General features: G+C 37.9%; 1 protein-coding gene and 1 pseudogene across 20 annotated transcripts in view; both read right to left on the bottom strand.

Annotated features, from left to right (window-relative positions):
• The window catches only part of DLG2 (discs large MAGUK scaffold protein 2), a 2190999-nt gene that overhangs the window by 340789 nt on the left and 1825233 nt on the right, over window positions 1-24977 (bottom strand). For all 20 annotated transcript variants that reach the window (XM_030828789.1, XM_030828794.1, XM_030828795.1 and 17 more), the window contains one exon: window positions 10679-10781. In XM_030828789.1, the coding sequence (XP_030684649.1) occupies window positions 10679-10781 (103 nt within the window). The remainder of the gene's footprint in view (window positions 1-10678; window positions 10782-24977) is intronic.
• Window positions 13524-15495, bottom strand: LOC100592245 (annotated as a pseudogene).

Genomic DNA, 24977 nt, shown 5'->3' with positions numbered 1-24977 from the left:
AGGGAGGCGGAGCTTGCAGTGAGCAGAGATTGCGCCACTGCACTCCAGCCTGGGCGACAGAGGGAGACTCTGTCTCAAAAATAAATAAATAAATAAATATATAAATAAATAAATATGAATAAAACATGCTTTTCTGTGAAGGGTTTGTTAGTTTTTCAATTAGTCAATCATGTTTTCTATGTTTTCATGAAATGGATGAATTTATATATTTATAGGTCAATATTTATGTCTATTGGTTTTACTGCCTGCATCCTTCCCTGAATCTATCTACTTCTCTCTACCTATTCTGCCACCACTCTTTATTTTTTATTTTACCTTTTTTACAGATAGGGTCTTGCTCTGTCCTGCAAGCTGGATTGCTGTGATGTGATCATAGCTCACTGCACCCTTGAACTGCTGGCCTGCCACCACGCTTATCCAACTAGCACCATCTCTCACATAGATTCATGCCTTTCAACTGGTCCTACCCCAGCCTCTTCAGTGCTTTCTGGCCTACTCGCTATTCAGCAGCCAGAGCCATCTTTGTGAACAGCAAATCTGATCTTGCCAGCCTCAGGCCTAAAACCTTTCAAAGGTCCTTTCATTGTTTTTAGGAGAAATAACACAGTCCTGTGTGATCTGTCTCTGCTTGTCTCTTCTGCCTCCTCCAGTGTGTCTCCCACATTCCCTGGTTTGCTTTCAGTCCCTCCATTCCACCATCCTCTCTCCTTCAGATACACTTCAGATATCTTTCCCTCCTGAAATACTCTTCCTCACAACTCCTTTTTCTGCTATGCTTTGACAATATCTACTCACCCTTCAGATTAAAGAAAGTATTATTCCCGTGGAATGCCTTCTTGACCCTCTCCTCTAGGTCAGAGCTGTTTTTTTGTCTTCGTTTGGTCTGGTTTAGTATTCTCTGAGTACATTTGAGTACCTAGACTTTAAGATTTTGGATCCAAGTTCTTTTCTTTTTCTTGAGCATTCACTTTGTATAATTCATTAGTGTGATTTTACTTGGCTGACTGTAGGTCCATTAGGGAAGGAAGGGGCCATGTCTATTTTGCTCACCATTGTATCTCCAGAGTGCAAGGCAGCATGTCACTCACTGGAATAATTTAAGAAATATTAGCTGAATAAAGATTGAATGAATGAATGTCGTCCTGCCATTGCTTAATTTTACCAGTGTGCCAGCAATTCTTCAGTAATAAAGTAAATTACTTTTAGCAATGGGAACATGATAAATGTGAGGAAGCTAAGAGGAAAATAACAGATTATCTTGAAATAAAGTGCAATTCGGAATTTTTGTCTTTTAAAGACTTAGGTGATGAGTCTATCAGGAATTCTATGTGAATTAGGAATCTAAAAAGCACATTAAAGATGTATACTTTCTATTTCTTGGGCTTGGGTTTCCACCCTAAAGCTGCCACTACTTGTGATTCTGACAGTTCAAGACATCTCCACTATTTCAGCTTTTGAAAGCATCTTTAATGTCCTGAAATTGATTTTTTACATTACTTTTCTGTAGCCTCAAAAAATCTATTTGCAAGTTTAGCAATTACAATTTAATTTATTAAACTGATAAGATTTAGGTCACAATGGTTCTATAAACAAAAAGATCATGAACAGTAAGTTGTTAATCTTGAAACCCCCAAGAAACAATAAATGCTTCTACTTGAATTAAACTTAAAATCATCATTGAATGTTTCAAATCCCATGGTACACAGAGACAGCAAATTGCACAGATACAGATCTTTCCCCTTCTTCTGAGTGGGTGAAAGATAATTTCTGTGTGTTGAAAATGTATGAGGAAAAAGGAAACATTTAGAAATTACTTTATTGTAATAATTGTTATTTGATGGCATGTTTTAATTAGAAGACACAATAAACTAAACTTCATAGAACATCAGCTGGAAAGGGCCTTAAAACTAACCTCTCGAACCACCTTAATTAACAAACAATGGAATCCATGTTCAGAAAAGTGATATGACTTAGCTGTGCTCAATAAAGTTGCAGAGTGAGAGACAGGACAAGAAAAGTGCCTCATTACTCATTACTAAATTTGAGTACTGACAAATAGCTATTCAAAGAGATGTGAGGGTAAACTATACTGGGCACCCAGAATATAGAGTGAAGTCAGAAAGTTTTAAAACTGTCTTGCTTTGTAGTCCTCTTTGCATATCTCTGTGGAACATTCTTTTACAGTTCTCTAACACCCTGAAATTCCTTATCAAATTGAAGGATTATCTAGTAAAGATCTGCGTTCATTTTGTAATACTTGTAGAGTCAAGAGTAGTATTAGAACTCTTTATTTCCATGCATTTGATCTGGGTGTTGCTAATGATAGATGTCAATCTAAGAGGTCTCCTTGTTGTCAAAATGTCTCTAGCACAAGGATTTATTTGGCTTTTTACAGTATTAATGAGTGACTGATTGATATCACTAAATGTCAAGATACCCCTCAAATAATATAAAATCACAAGATGAAACTGTCAAAGATAAATATACTTTATTATGGAATGAAAGTTTTTATGGGGATGGGAACTGTAATCATACAATGAGAGGAGGCTATATCTATTATTAACCTATAATCAGCTTTGTAAATATTTTTAACCCCTTTGATATGAGTTAAAGATGTAGCATTCCCAGGATAGATAATGAGATGAAGAGAGTTTTCTAAGTTAGGAGTTAGGAAGTGATACCTGCTTTTGCCCTTATTATATTACTCGAGGTCAAAAACTGGCTTTTGGGCATGGGGAGAGGTAGGCAGCATGATTAATTATTAAGGAATCTGGAAAGGACCTTTCATGAATGAATCTGCAGGCTGTTCAGGAATAATCTTTTTGGTCATAGTCTACGCTGCTATGGGTTAGATGGAGGTTGGGGAGGAATCAAAGGCAACTAGGAGAAGGCTATTAAAAGGATATAATAAGTGAAGAGACTTCCTGGGAAATGTCTAGTTGCTGGCAGAGGCGTTTTTCTGTTAGTAGAATGTGTACATGTGTGGGATAGAGTTGTGGAGAAAGAAATGTCTAAGCAATAAAAATCTAGAGTAATGTAAAGTTTTATTTAAGTTTCTTTCCTAATATTTCAGTAAAAATTAGAATATGATAACTAGATTAATTACAACATAATTAATGTAACATATTAGGTGAAATTTAATATTTGGCAATAAAGAGTATCACCAAAGATAAGCTTATTGGTAACAGATAAATGAATGGATAAGCAGCTGGCTGGCTGGCTGGATAAAGGGTGTGCAAAAAGAAGGTAGGATGGAAAGAGAAAAATTGTAATATATTTGAACTATTTGTTGAAAAAAATAACTATTTCCAGACTTGTGGCTATTTTAAAATTAACAATAGTTGCCTACACTTACAATAATGCTGTCATGTATACATCATTCAGTTGTGATACAGAAACAATAGCAATTAACAACAGTAACATGCTAGAAATGAAAGTGATGCAGTATGCACAAGAAAGTGGTGAGGCCCCCTCATAAATTTTTTGACCCCTTTATGTCCATTTGATTATAATAATTTCATTGTATTCCATTCCTTGGGCTGTTAAAGCCACCCCCCATCATGAGCTACTATAGTAAATTTTAAAAATCAAGGAAATTACTAACTGCTCAGCTAGCCTCAGCTTTAACAGCTATACCAATTTTAAAATATTAAACGGCTTTCCTATCTAGATGCTGAATTTTAGTTCCTCCGTCTGTGAAATGAGTAAACTTAACAAGATGATCTTTAAGGATTCTTAAAACTTTTAATTTCTATTTCTTAGTGATTCTAGTTAAACTACATAGAATCTATCAAGTTAACTAGATTGTGCATTCATTTCTCCTTGTGTATTAAAAATGCAAAGAAAAGATGTAATGTTAGTGACAAAACATTCAAGTATGAAACTTATGCTTCTATCTCACCTGAGTTGGAATTTGCACTAGAAAACTGGTCTTGTCCAGTCCAAGTCGGTACGGTACTTTCTGTTCTGAAAGCTTATCTTAAATGTTCTCTGATGATTCTGACGCAATTTCTGATCAAGATCCACAGCTGGACTTTAAAAATCTTTCCTGGGTATTTGCGATGCAGTTACGGGAGTTGGGAAAATGTTTCAACATGCTGCAGCTGCTCATTCATATGCATAAGCCTACATAGATGTTGATTTAAAGAAAGAAATATGTCTTGCATTGTAAGTATGCTTCTTGGATGGCGTATGTACTTTCATTTCTGAGAACCTTCAGGTACAGAAGGTGTCTATATTTTTCAGGGGATAAATTGCATATTCATGTCAAGCTTTCATTATATCTTTGACCCCATAGAGAAATGCACCATGGTGTCCAACTGTGGTTTAAGCTCTGTGACAGTGGTTACCCCAAATAACATCAAAGTTTCACTTATTGCTGAAAAGAAGAAATAGTTTTCGTTCTGAATTAGCCTCACAATTTAAAAGGAGTGAAATAGATTATTTACATGAGTTTCTGCATTAAAGTGTGGTAAGTTATTCAAATTTTATAGTGAAGCCTTAATGACTTTCCTTTGGTTCATAGAGTCATCTGTGAGGATAGGAGTCAATGTTACTTCATCCCAACTCACCGCTTCTAAACTCACTTGCTGAAGAGGTCATAACTAAAGGCAATGAAGCCCGAATAGGTTCATTGTCTCACTAGTTGAGGAGTTCTAGCAAGACTTATGAATTTGCTTGATATTGGTATTTAGATGGGCGGGGTAGACAAAGTAGAGCTGAATGGCACATGAACTTCTTAGATCTCCTGCAGTTTGACCTATCCCTACTAAAACCACTGAGCCATGACCAATCATTGGGTGACACATGCCAGAAATCAAATCTAGTGATGCAGCCTCATGTGACTTTGCCCAGTTCTCCAGGTAGAGGGAGTCCAACCCAACAGTGACAAGTGACAATTTTTGCAGGGTCTCCAAGTATGTTAGGGCAACGCCTCACAAACTCTAATGTGCATACAAGTTCTCTGGGGAATCTTGATAAAATGCAGATTCTGATTCAGTAGGGTTGGGTTGAGACCTGAGATCTTACAATTCTAAGAAGGCTCTCATTTAATATCTATGCTTTTGGTCTGTAGACAATATTTAGTAGAACAAAACTCTAGAACAATTCATTTCTTCCTTCAGATGTCTGCATAGCTTACTCCCTCATTTCTTTTAGATCTTTGTTCAAATATCACATTATTAGCAAGGCTTTCCTTGCCTATTATATATTTCTCTGTCACTATCATCTTTCTCCTGCTTCTTCTTTCTTTATACTACTCATCACCATCTGACACATTTTACATTTATTTGAGATGGCTTTTTTGATTCACTGCTTTATTATTTCCTTATAACATGGACTGAGGCATAATAAGTATCCAGAAAAAAATACCTATTGATTGAATGAGTGTATAAATGAATAAATGAACCATGTAGTCACTCTGCCACAATTCCATAAACCAGACTACACTTACGAGTCTCCAGGCAATTATCAACTCTGCTCTTTGGGCTTTTCTTTTAACTCAAGTACCTTATTAAAGAATAAAGGGTGAATGAAATCAGGTCCCTTCACTATCTACCAAAGTTCCTGATCACTGGTAAGGACTGTACGATCCATGACTTCTTTTCTACCTGCAGGCCATTCTGAAATCCTTGCAGTCTCTCCAACAATGTGAGAGACTGAGAAGTCATATTCAAGGCAAAAGAATTTGTGGTTCTCACAGGGACCACTTGGCTCTTAACTCCATTTTGAGCTTTATCCAATACTAGCTACTGCCTACCTAGTTCTCCAAGTGGATGTCTGTGGCTTATTATTTTAAACCTAATCACTTATCTCACAATAAATGTAGATATTATTAGAAAGAAGGCAGCAAATACAGATCAGATTTGCCCTGATCTGACTTGGGGAAACGCTGTGTTATCTTTTTTGAAAAATGTATAATTAGGTTGTAATCAATTCCCTTTTTATTCATCAATGGTGTCAAAGTTGAGTTTCAGAACTTGCAAAAAATGTTAGTGCTTTAATCATCTTGTCTTTGTGCTATATTTCAAAACAACAGCTGTAGATTTTCTGCAATGCAGGGGAAATGGAGTTTATCTACTAGGGTTACTAAAGGTTTTATAACTGAAAACCAAAAGGCACCATCTAAAAACTGTCAACATCGAATGTCCAAACCAGGGATTCAATTACCATCTCTGCATCTAATATAAAAACCCTATGCCATTCCTTCAATATTTACTCAGCAAATATTTCTTAAGCACCTACTATTAATATATGTCAACACACTGAAAACATTATATTGCATTTAAATTAAAAGCAGACCCAACCCATTCAATAACTCATTAATAAACCATAGTCAAATTCATATTGAATGGATTAACACGAGATATAAAATGAGTGATAGAAGGGTCTATCGCAGCTTCTAGTGCTGTCTAGGAGCTCACTCAAGTGGAGAGGTGTGCAAACTGTGATAATGGGCACACCAGGTGTTTACATACAGTTTTGGGGAACTCAGATAAAGAATCAATTAATGCTGACTAAGCCGATTAAAAATGGCTTTGTAGTGGAATTGACATCTGAGAGCTCTCAAGATGAGTAGGAATCCTGCAGGTGGAAAGGGAGAAAGGCAATTCTGGGTAGAGGATTCCACAGAGCAAAGGCATAGTTGAGGAACAAGTGTAAAAGCAGGGAGTAGTCCTGTGTAGCAGGGGTACAATGAGAAAGGCTGATACTGTGGGTGGTGGAGGGGTGAGTGGGGAATGGAGCACCGAAGTTGGCTGGGAATATATTGTGAAGGACAAGGAGTTAGTGCACAGGCATCTTGGTGTCATATCTCTTAGAAAGATAATTCTGAAATCAAAGGGGAAGGTGTCTGGGAAGGGTAAGGAAAGGGAAGGGGTACCTGTGGGTGCACATGTGTGTAAGGCATTATATTTCCTTGTGTGAAGTGGCATTACAGTAACTTCACTAACTGGATATAGGTAATTAAAGGTTTTACAATAATTAACTTTGCATAGTGCTTAAATGGAACTATTACTGAAGTACAACATATGTAATCCTCTTGAAAGAAAGAAAAACAACAACTTCATTATTTTTCTCTTCTTATGAAAGTAATACATGTTAACTTCACAGTAAGTGCATGATAAAATTGAATTTTAAAAGATGGCAAAAATGCATCACAATCACACCACCAGAGAAAAACATCGTATATGACTCTTCAAATTGGTGTCAATTCTACTACCATGAACCAGACATTGAATAAGATTGAGGATGGATAGAGCAATGTCGACAACTGGAGACAAGCTCATTTTAAGCAGAAGTGAGTATAATTGTGATCTCGCTTTGTGAAGTGAAACTTGCCAAGGAAGACATTTATTGCTACGTTTTGATAATTACACATTTTATAAATTATTTATAATTATCACAAAAATATGCTAAGCACTATGAGGAACACAGTTGGAAATAGTTTTATATTTTGCAATACACATTTTTTTAGAATTCCTTTATGTCTTTGAAGCAAAAATGAAAAGCACAAGTAGTGAAAATGAAGAATCCCTTCAACCTTTAATTACCTTCAAGTGAAAACTCAAGTACTGAGGAATGGTAGGCTTTTATCCACTAGTTCATCAACTCTTTAAGAAATACCAAGTAGGACACCAGAGATAGAGCTATCAGTGAACAAAATATAGGTATGGTGTCCGTGTGCATGGAACTCAGAATTTTGTAGTTTAGCAAGATATTCTTTCTCCCTCCACTCCTGAATAGAAATTTCACCCATTTTTCAAGGTCTGGCTCCATTTCCACATTTCCATGGTGCACTCTTGCACTGTCCTGACTCCTTCAGGCTTATCCTTTCTCTGACATTCCATAATTCTTAGAAATACTGCTGCTAGGATCATTCAATTTGATCATATGTTACCAGGAACTATACTCTGTTAAATGTATAAAAATCTCTTTTCCTCAACTAGATTAAAAAAATCCTTGAAGACAAAGACTGTGCTTATTACTTAAGGTTAGGGGCAGATTTTTCTGAGCATCTGATAATACTGAGAAATACATTTAGGAAATTTTTGATAAAGCATTTGATTATGACTGAAAAATGTATTTACTGAAAGCCTAATTCTTGACCATACTAAAAGATATGCCAATAAAATCATCTCTCAGCACTGTCTTAAGGGTTGAATGACTCACAATATGGGTGCAGATAAAGGGGTCTTGGTGAGAATTTCCTAATGGAATCTCATGAGGCACTCTTCATTTCATTTGTTATTTTAAAGGTAAATTATTCATTATTTCCTAAAACTGTTGTACAATTTAAATGTCTCTAAACAACAATTCATCAATTTTTCATTGAAAACTGCAGTTAAATTAAGGCTCAGTTGCACGTAAAGTTTGGATAGGAGAGGAAAGAAATCTGATTGCTTGATGTTGCCATTACCACATTTCCAACTAATTTAAAGCTGCAACAAATTAGTATACAGTTAGGCTATTAAAACAGAGAAGTCATTCTGTGAATCCAATCTGTACTTTGGCATTTTGTAAAAAGCTTGTTGTTATTTGCAGGTTTCTTTACAAGCACTTTAAAAATCAATTTGTATATTTATAGGACATGCTTTGAACAAGCATCTTGATAAACTACAGCATAGTAACCAAATTAAACATATTGCTTAAAGGAAACCAAGATGTAAGGAAGCTCCAGTAGAAAGATGAAGATTTACATTGATAGAACAGGGACATGTTTGTCCTTTTTTGTAAACTTTAAAGCTTGAAATCATTCTGTTCAAGGTTATTTGAACACTTGATCACTGTCGAGAGCTTCTAATTGTTTATCTATGATTCTAACCATCTTATCATTTGCAGAATTGTTTGAGATGGATTTTTCAGAAACAGGAAAATGGAGACATTTATGCTGCAATGTCAGGTGATGGTGAAGGGCATACAGTTTGAGACTGAAAAAAACAGCTATTAAGAAAATAGAAGATTCCGATGAAAAAGTTCTTACTCTATATGAAGTAGAACTTGTTAATCAAATGATGCCAGCATATATCTTTTAATTTTCAGCTTTATAATGGATACTTTTTTTTTTTGAGATGGAGTCTTGCTCTGTCGCCCAGGCCAGAGCGCAGTGCCACGGTCTCGGCTCACTGCAAGCTCCACCTCCTGGGTTCATGCCGTTCTCCTGCCTCAGCCTCCCGAGTAGCTAGGACTACAGGTGCCAGCCACCACACCCAGCTAATTTTTTGTATTTTTCACAGAGACGGGGTTTCACCGTGTTAGCCAGGATGGTCTCGATCTCCTGACCTTGTGATCCGCCCGTCTCAGCCTCCCAAAGTGCTGGGATTACAGGCGTAAGCCACCGCACCTGGCCTATAATGGATACTTTTTAAAGCATTTGTCCCTACTGAAATACAAGTCTACTAATATTTAACAAATAGAAAGACTACTCAAAACTATCTGAGAAGAGAATGTTTCCTTGGTGTTGTCATCATCCATCTGCGACCATCACAAATCTCTTCTTCCCCACTCTCTGGCTATATCTGGCCTAGTCCACATAGGAAAAAACATTAATTAAAAATTTTGAATAAATTAATTTCAAATTCTAATTCTAAAGCCAGGCACAACTGAAAGTAACATGTCAAAACATGCATGGAAGAAAATATTTTCTTTATTCATGGGCAGATCATGTGATTGGCCACCATTAATGGTAAGATCTAAGCTGTCACAGGCAAGACACAAACCTCAGTCTTCCAAACAACAATAGACCCATTGATGCTAACAAATCATCACTTGAAAAGAAGCTCCTAATACTCATATGCACAGAGGCTCTTCCTTGATGACATCTTATACTCTCATGTTCAGCTGTTTAATACTCCTCTTTGCTAGCCATATGGATCAAAAGCAATGCACTTCATTTCTTGAAGACAGTAGCCATATTCCTCTTCTTTTTTTAATAACAAGATCTGACCCATAATTGTGTGCTTACATTAAGTATGTTTCATTTCCAAAGGAGCAACCTATATATGAATTTTCTAAGAAATCAACCATGCAATAAGTAACATCCCAGTTGTCTCATTCAGCCTCATTTTAAACACAGAAACAGACGTTTAAATAAACCAAAGAGCAGGGCATGGATAATCCAATTTAGGATATCTCATCAAGTTTAAGTTGGCTAATCCAATTTATTTGATCTCACGGTTTACAGTGATTTATTTCAAACAAGGGATATTGTAGGAGTAAAGGCAAAAAAAAAAAAAAAAAATCAATCAAGGACCTCCAAAAGCCATGTTAGTGTTAATGAGAATTAAGTTAATGTCATGAGGAGAGAATATGGTCTTCTGGTCTATTTCTGTAGATGAAATCTCTCCCTTTTGCTTCTTAAGTCTTAACTGTTTTTACTGTATCCATTGGTGACTGAAAGTGTATACCACATAAGAATATAATGAAATAAAGTTGATGCTGGTTGCTATTTATTTGAATTCATATTTTCATAGGCCTTTCTAACTGCCTGATATTTTCCTGGAAGATTAGAGGTAACAAAGCCACGGTTCACATTCTTTGGACGTGAACCATCAATTTTCACTATAGGTAGGTTTACAAAACACCAATGATGGTGACTCTAGTTAATATGAATTATTAGTAATGAGGGTACAGATCCATACAGAGACATATCAGAACATTATTAGTTCGAATTCTGACTGACCTTCAGGTTGATATTGTGCTATAATTGTCACTGTCTGTCCAGCCCCCTTTAGTGCAGCAGCTGCCTGTTCGTGGGATGCACCACGGAGGTCAATGCCATTCACCTGAAAGAGAGGAAGCCAGAGAATCTTGGTATTTCATAAGGCATATTATCCTGATAGAAGAAAAAAGTTTCCCCAAAACCAGGCTGTCTAACATTATATCACATGCCTCAGAAACCCCTCATATCCTTCTCAGGTGTTTGTGGACTTTCATGGTCTTAATCACTTTTAGTTAGGAGAGACATTAAATTTCATCTTGTGATGTTTGTGCCATGGTTTGACCGGGTTGGAAACATTTTTATCTGTCCATGTTCTAGTGTATGCATTTCATACACCTCTGTGAGCTTCCTAGATTTCTAGGGTAAATAGGGATAAATATGAGACTTCAAAATTAGAGGGAAAACAGGATGATAAAGAGAGACATATGTAGTGTAAATAGACAAATATATGCTGAAAGATGAAAACATTCAGATGAGATTCTGGGGACATGGTATAAAATGGGGCCAGCTGGTTGCCAAATCCCTGTCTTTGGTCAATTGCCTAGCCTTGTCATCCTGAGCCTGGTTAGACAGCCCTAAGCCTTGTTTTAAAATATACTTGACTGTCCTATTTCTCAGACACAATTCTAGAATGAATTCTGACAAAATGAAATAAAGAGCGCCCGGAGTTTATTTAGCTATTGTTAACTCCCATTTTGGGTCCCATACTGAAAGAGAAACGGAATGTCTTAAAAGCTCCAAACTCTGCCAGGGTGAAAAACATTCTTAAGTTAAATTTAATAAGAAGCAAATGCTAAAATTTTTCTTGAATCAATTCAGTCTAAGTCAATACAACGTAATTAATAAGTGCTCTCCAACGACAGAGTTCTCTGTCTGTCCCTGAAGAGGGACAATGAGTGGAGCACAAAGGCAGACAGGATTAACCCCCCAAGAAGTTTTTCTGATGAACACACAGTAAGTATGGTTTTCCAACATACACAAAACTAGCTTTTTGCAGATATTAGCAGAATTCTGCTTCTTTTATTCATGGGGCAGGTTGATATGGGCTATGAAAGAATACAAGAACTGATTAGCTTATATACATTCAAAATATATAATCGTATTTTGCTTTTCATCAGTCCTATTTGGCAATGACATTCGGTGGTAGATGGGGGTTACCACTTTGTTTCCTCATCAGGCCTGGGACATCCATACGCTTACATTCCACATTGTGATCCTCTCATAATGACTTTGTTAACGTCTCCTTATTCTCTTTTGTAATTTTCCTTGCCTCATCCCTGGCTTTCTAGTGTGGTGAACTCCTTACAGAAAGCATTGATTACATGGTAACATTGGGGAGTCCACTGAGCTAGCCCTGATCTGGCCGTGCCGCTCTCCTGCTGACTTACTGTCATACTACCTCTCTGAGCCTCAATTTTCTCCTCCCTTGGAGGGAAGGGACTGTTAGGCTATGAGTCTAAAGCCCCCTTAAACTATAAAATTCCAGATCTATTCCTTGGTAGATACAGTCATTTCGGAGACTGTCTAGACTATCCATGAGTCAGAAGTATGACTCTGCCGGCCAGAAGAGACAGGGAAGGTAATTAGATCCAGACTACTGCCTACAGGAGGCTGAATTGCACAAACTTCACATGCCAAATAATTTATTCTCTTGTCAAACAGTTAAGGTTAACTTTTTATAAAAGAATAATACGTGATCATGGCAAATAAATTCTGTTTCAGAAAGGTCTAAAAGGAAGCGGTAAAAGTCCCCTCACCATCTCCATTTCCAGTGGTAACCACTTTTGTGTATACTTTTTTCTTTTATGATCATCTAATTTTTTTTAATCAAAACTCTAATTCTATAGGTTTTCATGTTATGGCAATTTGTACCCGAATTTAATGACAGAAAAGGCAACAATTTCTAAATTGGTGATAAACATTTCTTTACAATTTTTTAATGTAAGGCCATTTATTATAATAGGCAAGCCATAAGATGAAAATGAAGGCAACAGAAAAGCTCTTTTCACAACCAATAAAATTAGCACAACCTAAGAAATAATTTAGAAAAAAGTGTTGTTAGAAGAGATGCTGTAGATCTCCATTCCATTACCCAACATTATGCCAATTCATGATTCTAAATAAATCTTTTTAAAGTAAGAGATTAAAAACTCATCTTCAGTGTATACGTAAATTCTGTGTTTTATCACACAGGTATGTTTATTCAACACTATCTTTTGAAAATGGGCCATTTAAAAAGACATAGCAATTTCCATTCTGTTTAATGCATAAAAATCACAGTGGATTGCAGCAAAGGACTGGGCGGGGTGGGGGGGCGGCATTGAGGAGAATTTGATAATTCACATTGTGATTATTCTGCACATTGATGAAAGATAATTCACACTTCTAAAACCTCAAGACTTCCCTTTTTAAAGAACCAAAATAAACCCAAGACACCTTGCTGACACTTCCTCACCCCTAAACAAACTGATGACTTTTTTTTTTTTTTGAGACAAAGTCTCGCTCTGTTTCCCAGCCTGGAGTGCAGTGGCACGATCTCAGCTCACTGCAGCCTCCACCTCCCGGGTTCAAGCAATTCTCCTGCCTCAGCCTCCTGAGTAGCTGGGACTACAGGTGCGCGCCACCACGCCCAGCTAATTTTTGTATTTTTAGTAGAGACAGGGTTTCACCATGTTGGCCAGGATGGTCTCAATCTTTTGACCTCGTGATCCACCTGCCTCAGCCTTCCAAAGTGCTGGGATTACAGGCGTGAGCCACCACTGATGACTCTTTTACATATAAAACTGAAATAGTTGTGGCAGCAAACTATTTTGATGGCAATGAAAGTTTGTAAACTGTGTTTCAATCTCTTTTTCTTATTCCCAAAGTGCAAGACGCAGTGTTCTCAATCTTTCAGTAGTGCTTCTCCTGTAAATAATCCTTTGTTTTGTTTGGCAAAGGCAGTTTCTGAATTAAGTCTATTCTTGTATACTGACATATAACAAAACGACACAGGTACTGCAACAAGTGCATCTGCATGAACCGAGACACCGGCTTGGCCAGTCTGACAAGGTAAGTTGCAGATCCAGGCAGCCGAGACCTTGAATAACAAAAAGTTCCATTTTCAGAGTCCCTGATTGAATGCTCAATTAGGTCAACTATGGATGTATGCCCTTCCACATCTGGCTGTTCATAAAAGCTAAACCTACCACTTGAGTGTTCAAGTCTAGTGTGAAGTGTTTTACCACGGGAGCGAAAGCTCAAGCTTAAAAGGTAACAGTCTTCAGAACTGTCCCGATCAAGGAAAGAACCATCTGGCAGGCTTGCTAGCTTCCCTTCTGCCTCCCAACATGTGATTGGTCCCCAGTACCATCCTTGTTTTGCAAGATTTTTTTAGCTCCTCTGTAAGGCTTGTCACTACCATGGGACCACTACTTTGCACTGAGACATAAACTCTTGCAACACCAGGAGCAGAGTTAAAATCAAAATTCAAATGACAGAGTATACTTTCAACCATGTGGGCTTCTGTGCCTTTAAGTCCACTGAAGTTCCTTTGGATTTGATTATTTTGCATTGGAGGTAGCAATGGTGAGAGTGGAGGAACATCATCGTGACCCATTCTGGGGCTCTGCAACATGACTCCCGTGGTGCCAGTCAACAACCCACTCATGGACTGATCCACAAAGGTCTCTGGGGCAAGAACTAGGTTCTGGTCTACCTGACTCTCATCTTCGGGGAAAGAGAGCCCTCCCACTTGAGGAGGAACCACAGAGACTTCCATGGTAGAAGAACTGTCCAGACAGTAGTTACTTGATCCTTCCAAAGGACACATCCCCTCGGCACAGTATACTGAATGTAGTCCTGAGGCAGAAGTCCGATAACGACAGGCACATGTTCATCCAGGCGAAGATACAGGTCTCCGTTCTGAGAAGCCGAGCTTTTCAGTGAATTGGCTTGTTGCTGGCACGCAGTCTCAGACTGAAGGTCGTGGAAATCCTTCTGGACGCCATTCAGGGGTGGACTCAGGCTGGAAGAGTGGCCTTGACTCTCACCTCCATCTTGATGCAAGTCTCCTCAGAGTTTGTGGGTCGAAGAGGCCGCGGCGTGGGACTGCAGTGATGGCTGCGGAGGGAGGTGGCTTTATCGGCCTCTGAGCTCTCACGTCTTTAAAGATTATCGGTGCTGAGGAGGAGGAGGAGAAGGTGTCCTCATCGGCAGAGCTCCCAGAGGGTTTGCCCGCCTTGCCTTTTGGCTTCTGTTTGGCAGAAAGCCGCCTTTTTAACGTATCCATCAAGCTTTTGCTTTTTGATCTTTTTTATTTATTTATTTATTTTGAGACGAAGTCTTTCTCTGTCCCCCAGGCTGGAGTGCAGTGGCGCGATCTCGGCTCACTGCAAGCTCCGCCTCCCGGGTTCACGCCATTCTCCTGCCTCAGCCTCTCCGAGTAGCTGGGACTACAGGCGCCCGCCAACATGCCCGGCTAATTTTTTGTATTTTTTAGTAGAGACGGGGTTTCACCGTATTAGCCAGGATGGTCTCGATCTCCTGACCTCGTGATCCGCCCGCCTCGGCCTCCCGAAGTGCTGGGATTACAGGCTTGAGCCACCGCGCCCGGCCCGCCTTTTTCATCTTCCCTGTTGATATTGCCGTATCTTTACCATAGCGGCTACCAAATAAGGAATTATCTTTCCAAAGTCACTGGCTAGCGATGGTTGTTGTACTACCATGAAATCAGTTTATTTTTTAGTTTTATTCAAGTTAAAAGATTTCCAGAAGGTTTTAAAACTAATTTTCTTCATTATGACTAGTTACCTAATCCAAGGGATAAAAATACTAGGGGATTCACTTCTGGCATGATGGAACGAGATGGTCGGCCGGGCGCTGTGGCTCACGCCTGTAATCCTAGCACTTTGGGAGGTCGAGGTGGGCATATCGCTTGAGGAGCTCAAGACCAGCTTGGGCAACACAGGGAGGAACCCGTCTCCGAAGGTGGCCGGGTTACGCCTCCTCGCCCAGGACCGGCGTGACTGCTGCGCTGGCCTTTCCTCCAGCAACTCCTCCTCCCGCCTCCTTCCTCCTCCTCCTCCTCCAGCTTGTGTGTACTTTTTAAAGATTCACTATATGCACATGCAAGGACATGAGTATTTCTCTTGCTCTCCTTACATACATATTTTAATATATTATTGCCTTTTTATTTAACTGAATAGATCATATCATATATAATTTGGCAGCTTTTGTTTTGCTTTTCATTGAGCAATGTATCTTGGACATCTTTCATTATCATATCAGCTCATATCGTTCTACCTTTTTAATGAAAGCCTAGTACTTCGTATTATGGATGTGCCAGCACTTTTCAGTGAGATCCCTCTTGATGTAGTTAAGGTTGTTTCCAGTTTTTCTGCTACTATAAACACTTATAAAAGTGTTTCTGAAGGATAAATTCCCCGGAACGACTTCTTGATGAAAGGGTATATGCATTACTTGTTTTTTTTTTAATTTGCTATTGCACATTTTCAAAATGATTATTTATTCATTAAACATATAGAAACTAATAAATAGGAAAACAAAAACAGGCCATAATCTAATTGCCCAGATAGTGTATTGATATGAAAAATAAAATTAATATACACACATCATATCCGTATATCATAAGTAAGGCATAATGAAAAGACATACAAATAAAAGGCCCCCTACCTCCTATTATTCTCTACAAAGGTAACCATGTGAATAGCTTCTTGTATATACTACTAATTATTTTTGTTGTGAATATAAGCCAGTTTATAAAATATATAATTTAAAATTTTATACAAATAAGATCATGTTGTACACCTTGATTTTTTCCACTTACTAATATATCTTAATGAGCTTTCTAATTTACATAATTCTTCCCATTAATCTCATTCTTTTTAATAGCTATGAGTGTTCTATTATTCAATGAAAAACAATTTGTTTTACCAGTGCATGGCTGATAGACAGCTAGGTAGCTTCATTATTTTGCTATTATAAACAATGAGGTAATAAATATCATCTAACAGTAAGTTGTTGAGTAAGGGATATGAATGTCAAATTTTGATAGGTATCGCCAGACTGCCTCTAAAAGTGTAGTATTAATTTATATACCAACAAATAATATATGATTTTCAACTTCCTCACACTCTTGTAATAGTTACATATAGCTCAACATTTGACTTTTTCCATTCTGATAGGTAAACAATTTTATTTTTAAATTTTGAAATTCTTCAATTATAAGGTTAAGCATCTTGTTGTTATGTTTATTGGATATTTGAATTTATTTTTACATAAAATCTTTTTATTTAGTTTGCTTTTTTTGTTGTTGTTTAGGCTGTTTGCTCTTTCAAAAAATTATCTGCAAATGAAAAATGTTATTGTTCCTTCTTAGGTAACTATTGCAAATATTCTTAGTTTGTTATTTGTACTGTTGTATTTTAACTTTTCTTTTGTACATTATTTCCTATCATAGAGTGAATTTTTAAACATTTAGTGAAGTCTTATTTAATTTCCTTTTCTGTTTTGGCTCTTGAGTTTTAGATTATATCTTCTCTTCACCAATCTATTTAACAAATTACCCATGTTTTCCTGTAGCAAACTATAGTTTAATCTTTAGCCATTTAATCCTTAATCAGTTGGAATATACTTTGATGTTTGATGTGAGAACCAAGTGAACAGCCACAATTTCTTGGACGTTTCCTTTACAGCATAAGATTTCTACATGTTTCATCATTCTAGTCATCCTCTGAATTTTTTTTCAGTGCATTAAGAAAAGTGCATGGAAAAATGGGAAGGAACAAAGGATTTGCAGTTAGACAAAACGGGTTAAATCTCAAGTCTACCTAGGTTTCCTAGGTAACCTGGGGAAGTCACTTAACTTCTTTGAACCTTAGCTTCCTTTTCTATAAAATGAGTATATCTACCTACCTACCTACCTATCAGGGCTGTTGCAGGTACAAACAGGCATTCAGCAAATAGTACCTATTATTATTGTTTTAGCATTTCTTCAAAGAGCTGTGATTATAAGTGATGAAATAAAATCTAATAGAAATTAACCAACACAGAGTGCAATATATTAGTTACTTCATGCTTTTTTTAAAAAGAAGAACACAACATTTTAGGACCAGAATAGCCTTAGAAACTTGTTTGTCTAGCACTTATGCATTAGAGATGAATCCCGTAAAGGAAGGGACTGGCCCAAAGTCATACTGAAGTTAGCATAAGGATAGGACCAGCCAAGGGCTCCTCTTGCCAAGTCCAGAGTTCTTTCTAGTTTAGCAGATGTGCTCTAATATGTGAGTTTGTTTCTTTTTCACTGAACCAATAATACAATCTTGTTCATTTTAGGCCCAAATCTACATGGGCCTCTGCATTTTTGGAGAGGTTTGTTGCTGCTGTTATCCTGAAAAATATCATATTGCCCTTGTTCCTGTTGATTTCTTCCCTGGTTTTAGCAAACATGTTCTTCTCCAGTCTTTCAAACTTTTCAAGATCACTTTGATTCTTATTTCTATCCCTGAGGTTTGAGTTTTTATCAGTAAACCTTGCACAAATAACATTTTCAAAAGTATTCACAGTTTACATCATCGATATGACATTTTAAAATACCAAGTGTGACACAGCCTCATATATTTACTATTGCTTTTTTTTTGCTTCAGTTTGAACTTTTTCACCTGGATGCATGGATTCTCAGAGTTCTGTTTAGAGTCCTCTCCTCTCCAAGAAAAATTCTTTTCTTGAAGCATACATTCTCAAAGATTGGATGCCATTAATTATTGTTGAGATTAATAATAATAATTGTTAACATTAATTTAGCATCAGGTATGTACATCAGAGATATTTATATACTATTTCATTTAATCCTCAGGAGGGTGGGATTATTTTTCCCATTTTACTGATAAGAAAACTAGGCTCAGAGACTCACTGACTTACTCAAATTTATATGGTGGAAAGAGGCTAAGGATTTAAAATAGTGTAACTAATGGTCCTGAGTTCTTAACTACCAATTTACACTGTAATTTAATATCCTGTCTAATTCTGAGTGTCTACGCCTAAAGATTCTAGTTCTGAAACCTGTCTTTCAAGGGCATAAGTCAAGCTCCCTGAGACTAGCAGCAGATGATTGGGTGTATTTTGCCACTCTGCTCTGTGGTGGTCCAAAAGCAACCTGATCTAGAAATTATGGCCCAACTTATAATGATTAGATCATGTAGGGCTAAAGAAAAAGGCATTGTCAAGCTAGAACAATTTCATTTATTGCTACTTCTTTATGTATACGATTTTTATTGGATCATTAAAACATTATATTCTGGCCGGGCGCGGTGCTCACACCTGTAATCCCAGCACTTTGGGAGGCCGAGGTGGGCAGATCATGAAGTCAGGAGATTGAGACCATCCTGGCTAACGTGGTGAAACCCCGTCTCTACTAACAATACAAAAAAAAATTAGCCAGGCTTGGTGGCAGTCACCTGTAGTCCCAGCTACTTGGGAGGCTGAGGCAGGAGAATGGCGTGAACCTGGGAGGCAGAGCTTGCAGTGAGCTGAGATCGTGCCACTGCACTCTAGCCTGGGGGACAGAGTGAGACTCTCTAAAAAAAAAATACATATATATATATATATATATATATATATATATATATATATACATACACACATACATATATATATATATTTGGGTAAGTTCCTTAATCATATATATGTATATATTCTACATGTTTTGTCATCCTTTTCACAATAATATTGGTGATGAATAGAAATTTGAGCACTTTTAGTTGACTTCTAGTTGTGTTGCTGCTGCTGCTGTTTTTCACATCCTAATGTGAAGATGAGTGGTTTACCATCCCCAAGGTCACATTTTTTTTCTTTTTGAAGAGATGATCATTGTATTTGCTACTTCTGCCACTAGGGGCATTGGCCTGGGGCTCCAGGGGTTCCTTGAATAAATGACAATTCTCTGGAAATATTTGTCTATTTCTTAGTACTATAGAATGAATGATATCAGAATCAGAGGATTTCAAAAATGGAGGAAGTCTTGTGATCTTCTTCAACCCCAATTTATATCATTAGGCCGATTCAAACACATTCTTATACCCTTGTCCCTCACTATGTTGACCTTTTAAAATTTCTCTGATTCAGCCATTTCTGCATTTATGCACATGCTATTTTCCATATCTAGAACATAGCTTCTCACACTTTCCTCATCTGGAAAACTTCTTCTAGTTCTTAAAGACTCAATTCAAACTGAGTTGTGTAATGTATCTATTCATAAGGTCCTTAAAAGTCAGATCTCTGTTTATTGGAACTTATGTTCCTGGCATAGGGTCAGGCACATAATAGGTGCAAAAGAACAAAAGAGGATTGTGAGTGAATAAGCAAGTGGATGAGTGAATAATATTTTCTCACTGCATTATCCTAGGCAAATGATCATCTAACCTCCAGGTGACACTGGATCAACACTAATGAAGAACTCACTGCCTTTCAGGAAAATCCATTCTATTTGGGTCAGCTCCAGTGATTAAAACAAATAAACAAAAAAAACAAAACAGTTCTTTGTGTGGAATCTTTCTTTCCACCTCTTTGTTTCAGTTCTGCCCTCTGATGGCTCACAAAACAATATCATTTCTTCTTCTATATGATCCTAATATTTGAACACATTTTTCACCTTTCCAGGGAGTGATCCCACTCCCTTCCCCATCCCTTCATATCATTCTCACCAAATGACCATTTGCTTCTGCTTGCATACCTCCAGTGTCAGGGAACTCTCCTTCCCTAGTTTCTGAATTCCATTTTTTGTTATCTCTTATGGGTGTTATTTCCAGCATCTTGATATAATGTAGTATCTCATTAGAGACTCAGAGAAGTGAATGTGAGATCAAACATGGCAATATGGATGCTCACCCTATGGTTCACTGTACTATCTTTTAATGTGTGCCTACTGTAATGCCTAGAGACAAACACAGTATTGAAATAAATTTGTTTTTTAAAAAGTATCCACTTAAGTTATTTCACTTTCCAATTTAAGGGAAGAATGAACTAGAGTGACACATAGCCATTGTCAAGCCATGTGCTGTTCAGTGGAGGACAGTGACAGCTAAACACATGACTAAATGCTGGGCGGTAAGTCCTAGCACAAAAAAAGTCAGAATTCTGTGGGGTACACAGGAGGCATTCCTACCAAGGGATGAGGAGGAATGAGCTTTCCTGGAGAAAGTGACATTGAGATGAGGTCATGAATGTTAGCAAGGTGAGGATGGGTGGAGATTCTCACAGAGGGGGAGATTGGGGTGAGGAGACGAGTGGCAAGAGTATTCAAGGCAGACAGGGAGGCACATATGGAGGGCTGGAGGTGAGAGAGGGCCTGCACATCTGAAGAACAGGAAGCAGTTGTTACTGAAGGGCAGATACGGGAAGAACAAATGTGAGAAAGAAGTGATGAAGGAAAATAAGAAGAAGAAGAAGAAAATGATGGTGATGATGGTAGCCGACATGTACATAACACTTAATATGTGCCAGGCACTGTTATAAGCATTTGATATACAGAAATTCCCTTAGCTGTCATAACAACTGTGTGAAGAACACACAACAATCCCCATTTTACAGAGGTGGTAACTGAGGCACAGATTAAGTAACTTGTCCGAGGGTACATTGCTAACATACGGCAAAGTCAGGAATGAAACCCAGGCAGTGTGGTTTAAGTGTCTGCATTCCTTTTTTTTTTGAGACAGAGTCTCTCTTTTCTCCCGGACTGGAGTGCTGTGGCGCTATCTCGCTCACTGCAAGCTCCACCTTCTGGGTTCATGCCATTCTCCCGCCTCAGCCTCCACTACAGGGCCCGCCACCATGCCCAGCTAATTTTGTGTATTTTTAGTAGAGACGGGGTTTCACCGTGTTAGCCAGGATGGTCTCAATCTCCTGACCTCATGATCCGCCTGCCTCGGCCTCCCAAAGTGCTGGGATTACAGGCGTGAGCCACCACGCCCAGCCGCGTTTGCATTCTTAACCATGACATAGCCTCTCAAGGATCTGGTGATCCAGGGCATGATAAGCCATTTTAGTATATTTGACCATAATGAGGAGTCATTCCTCAGCTTAAAATTGAGAAATATTATTTTAACATCATTCTTGTGCCCCAGGAGTGCTTACAGGTAGAGAGAATGCACAGGAAGAGAATATGCAGGAAGCATGTGCTTATGGCCAGCCTGGCTGCCGGACTCTGAGGTTGGATGTACCCCCTTGGAGATGCTGCTCAGAAGGCAGAGCAAATGCTCATGGCTGCCAAGGTTTTCCATCACAGCTCATGTCCATCTGTCTGCTCTGAAAGCAGTGTCCTGGGAAGAATACTGGGTTTAGACCCGGGAAGGCCAGGATTCAAATCTTGGCCCCTTCCCTTACCAGCTCTATGACTTTGGGTAAGTTCCTTAATCTCTTTGAACTTGTTTCCTCATGTGCACCAAAAGATGTGAACCCTCCTTTTGTTAGGCTGTTATCAGGATTATTAGAGTTTAAGCAAATAAAATGCTTAAAATAATATTTGGTATATGGTAGGTACTTACTAAATAGTTGCTATCTGTATTATAGCATATCCATTATCTATGTAACCGGGACTTTTAACTGGCTTTTATCAGCAATAATAAAACCAAAGAATACATTTGATAGAAGACTATCTTAGAATAAAAGTAGGTAAGAACTACAAATTTAACAGAATTATTAACTGTGAAAAAAGTACAAAGGAGTGACCAAATGGGAAAAGACTAGATAATTGGCACCACATTTCAATTAAAATGAGACAGGTACAGAACACAGGGGACTGTTTCAAGCCAATAATTTCACAGTTGGGGGTCTGGGTGCAAGGTGGCAGGGGGCAGCAGGGAAGAAATTGGGGTAGAATACAAACTATTTCTACTTTATTCAGAGAGACTATGAACAGATACATTATGGGTGTATTAAATACATGTAGAAGGCTCCCATTCTTTCTCGAGGGAAAAAAATCTATTTTCATTTTTCCTGAAGTGATGAGATGCAATGAAGCGAAAATGTAAGTTCTGTTGCCAACTCCGCCATCAACTTATTCAAGCCAGCTAATGAGCTGCTCTGAAAACTGAAGGTGCTGGGCCACACCATCTCTAGGGTCCCCTGTGTTGTAAATTTAATTATTTCTATGGCTTAAAAATAACATCTCAAAAGTATTTTACAGTTAGTAAACTGTTTCCCCACCTCACATTTGTTACTGAACAAGGTGACACATAAACAAACAAATAGAATAAACAAATTCACATGTATTAAATGATCTTATCACATACTTAGGTGGGTAACAGGGAAACTATAAATATCACATTCAATGTTGAATTGTGAGCAGTCTGATGGCTGGCATAGAACATAGATAGGGAGAAAGAAAAAATGCTGCCAGCAGAAGTAGACCTTGAATGCCAGAGCAAGAAGTTTTGTCAATAAGTGGCTACGGAAGGGTTTTACGGAAGCATTTAACACAATTGGACCTGTGTTTATGGGAGAGTAACTCTGGCAACAGTGAGAAACTGGGGTTAATGAACTAAGTGAGGACAGGGTAGGAACCATCCCAGTAGATAATCAGATGTGATACTATTGAAGTGTTACCAATGATACAGATAATTAAGGCCCAAATTAGGCAAATGAGGGTGGAATTGAGGGTGGGAGACGTGGCACAAATTTGAGAGAGGAAAACAGAGGAAGGTTCTATGCAGCTATTCTCCTCAAATACTTGTGAAAGCCAAATAGAGTTTAAATAATATTTACGGTGTTGAGCAGATTGAAAATGGGAGATGGGGAAGGTGTCAAAAAGCTTTAGGATGATTGGAGGTGTGATGATACCATTAATCAAGATGGGAACACAGGACGGAGAGTGGGTCTGGGTGAGAGGATAATGTATTTTGTTTTAGACATGTTGACTTTGCTATGTCTGTTGGATATCTACAGTTTTGCAGACAGTTGGAAAATATCTACCTGAAGCTTAGAGAAGTGGCTAATGTTCAAAATCATTTTAGATTTCATATCCCTATGGTCAGTACCCTGGTCAAATTAGACCCAGATGTAGAAGAAGCTTGATATACAAGATGGGGATAATAAGAGTACCACGTCACAGAGTTGCGATAAGGTTAGATTAGTTAATACATGTAAAGCACTTAGAACAGTGCCTGGCATCTAGTAAGGGCATATAATTATTAGCTATTGTTGAACCCTCTCCTGACGTACACAAACAGGATGACTTGGGAGAGTATAAAATTATCTCAATGCAGGCTCATTTGACCAGGGAAAAGTGCTAGGGTTGTAGGCACTGAGACAGAAAAGCACAATCCTAGGAGTTAGGAGTCCTGAGTTCCAGTCATGCTGTTAGCTTATTTGACTTCGAGAAGTCCCTTCATCTCTCTGGGCCTCAGTTTCTTTATCTAGAAAGAGAGCCTCATACTAAATCTCAGAGGTCCCTTCTAATGCTTAATAAACAAATATATTCTATGCTCAATATGTATTTTGTTGACAACTTGAGACGAACAGATCATTATGCATTAAACTTTTCAAATACCCTCCAGCATGTTTCACAGTGAATGAACTATAAATTGTATTTGAAGTGGGAATTTCTAATTAAGTTCCCTTCTCCTCCTGGAGGCTGTTATACTTTGTGGAGAATGGTAATATTTCTGACAGTATATGCATTACAGCTCAAGACTAGGATCCTTCTGGAGCAGAGGCAAAGTGAAAAATTGATATTGAATATTTATGTATCTTAGCAGTTAAACATTAACTTCCCTTTAAATTCGGATTCCTGATGCAAAAACAGGCTTATAGTTAAAAAAAAATTAGACCTTCAAAAATGTTTTGGATTACCAGGTCATTTCTAGAGGGATGATTATTTTGGAATCTTTAAATGAAAATAATAAAGTATAATTTGGCTATCCAAACCCAGCTTACTAAAGGCTGAAAGACAGTAACATCTAGAATTCATGCATTTCAAGTAAAAAGTTAACTATCTTTATAAGAATATACAAGCAAAAAATAGTTGAAACCTTATACAAATATTATACAAACACAAGGTGATACTAGTATCTCCAAGCTCTGATTTTTACATTAACTCCAGACTTGAAATCTATCTGCTTACTTGACATCTGCAGATAGATGTGTAAGACTTTTGAAACTCATTGTGCTCAAAATCAAACTCAAAATTTCTCCCAAACATGTTTCTCGAGAGTTTTCTCATTTTCAGCAAACAGTACTACCACCATTCTCCTCTCAAATCACTGAA

Source organism: Nomascus leucogenys, chromosome 15 (assembly GCF_006542625.1).
Source record: "Nomascus leucogenys isolate Asia chromosome 15, Asia_NLE_v1, whole genome shotgun sequence".
Classification (NCBI taxonomy): Eukaryota; Metazoa; Chordata; class Mammalia; order Primates; family Hylobatidae; genus Nomascus; species Nomascus leucogenys.
This window is presented reverse-complemented; position numbering and strand designations above follow the sequence as displayed.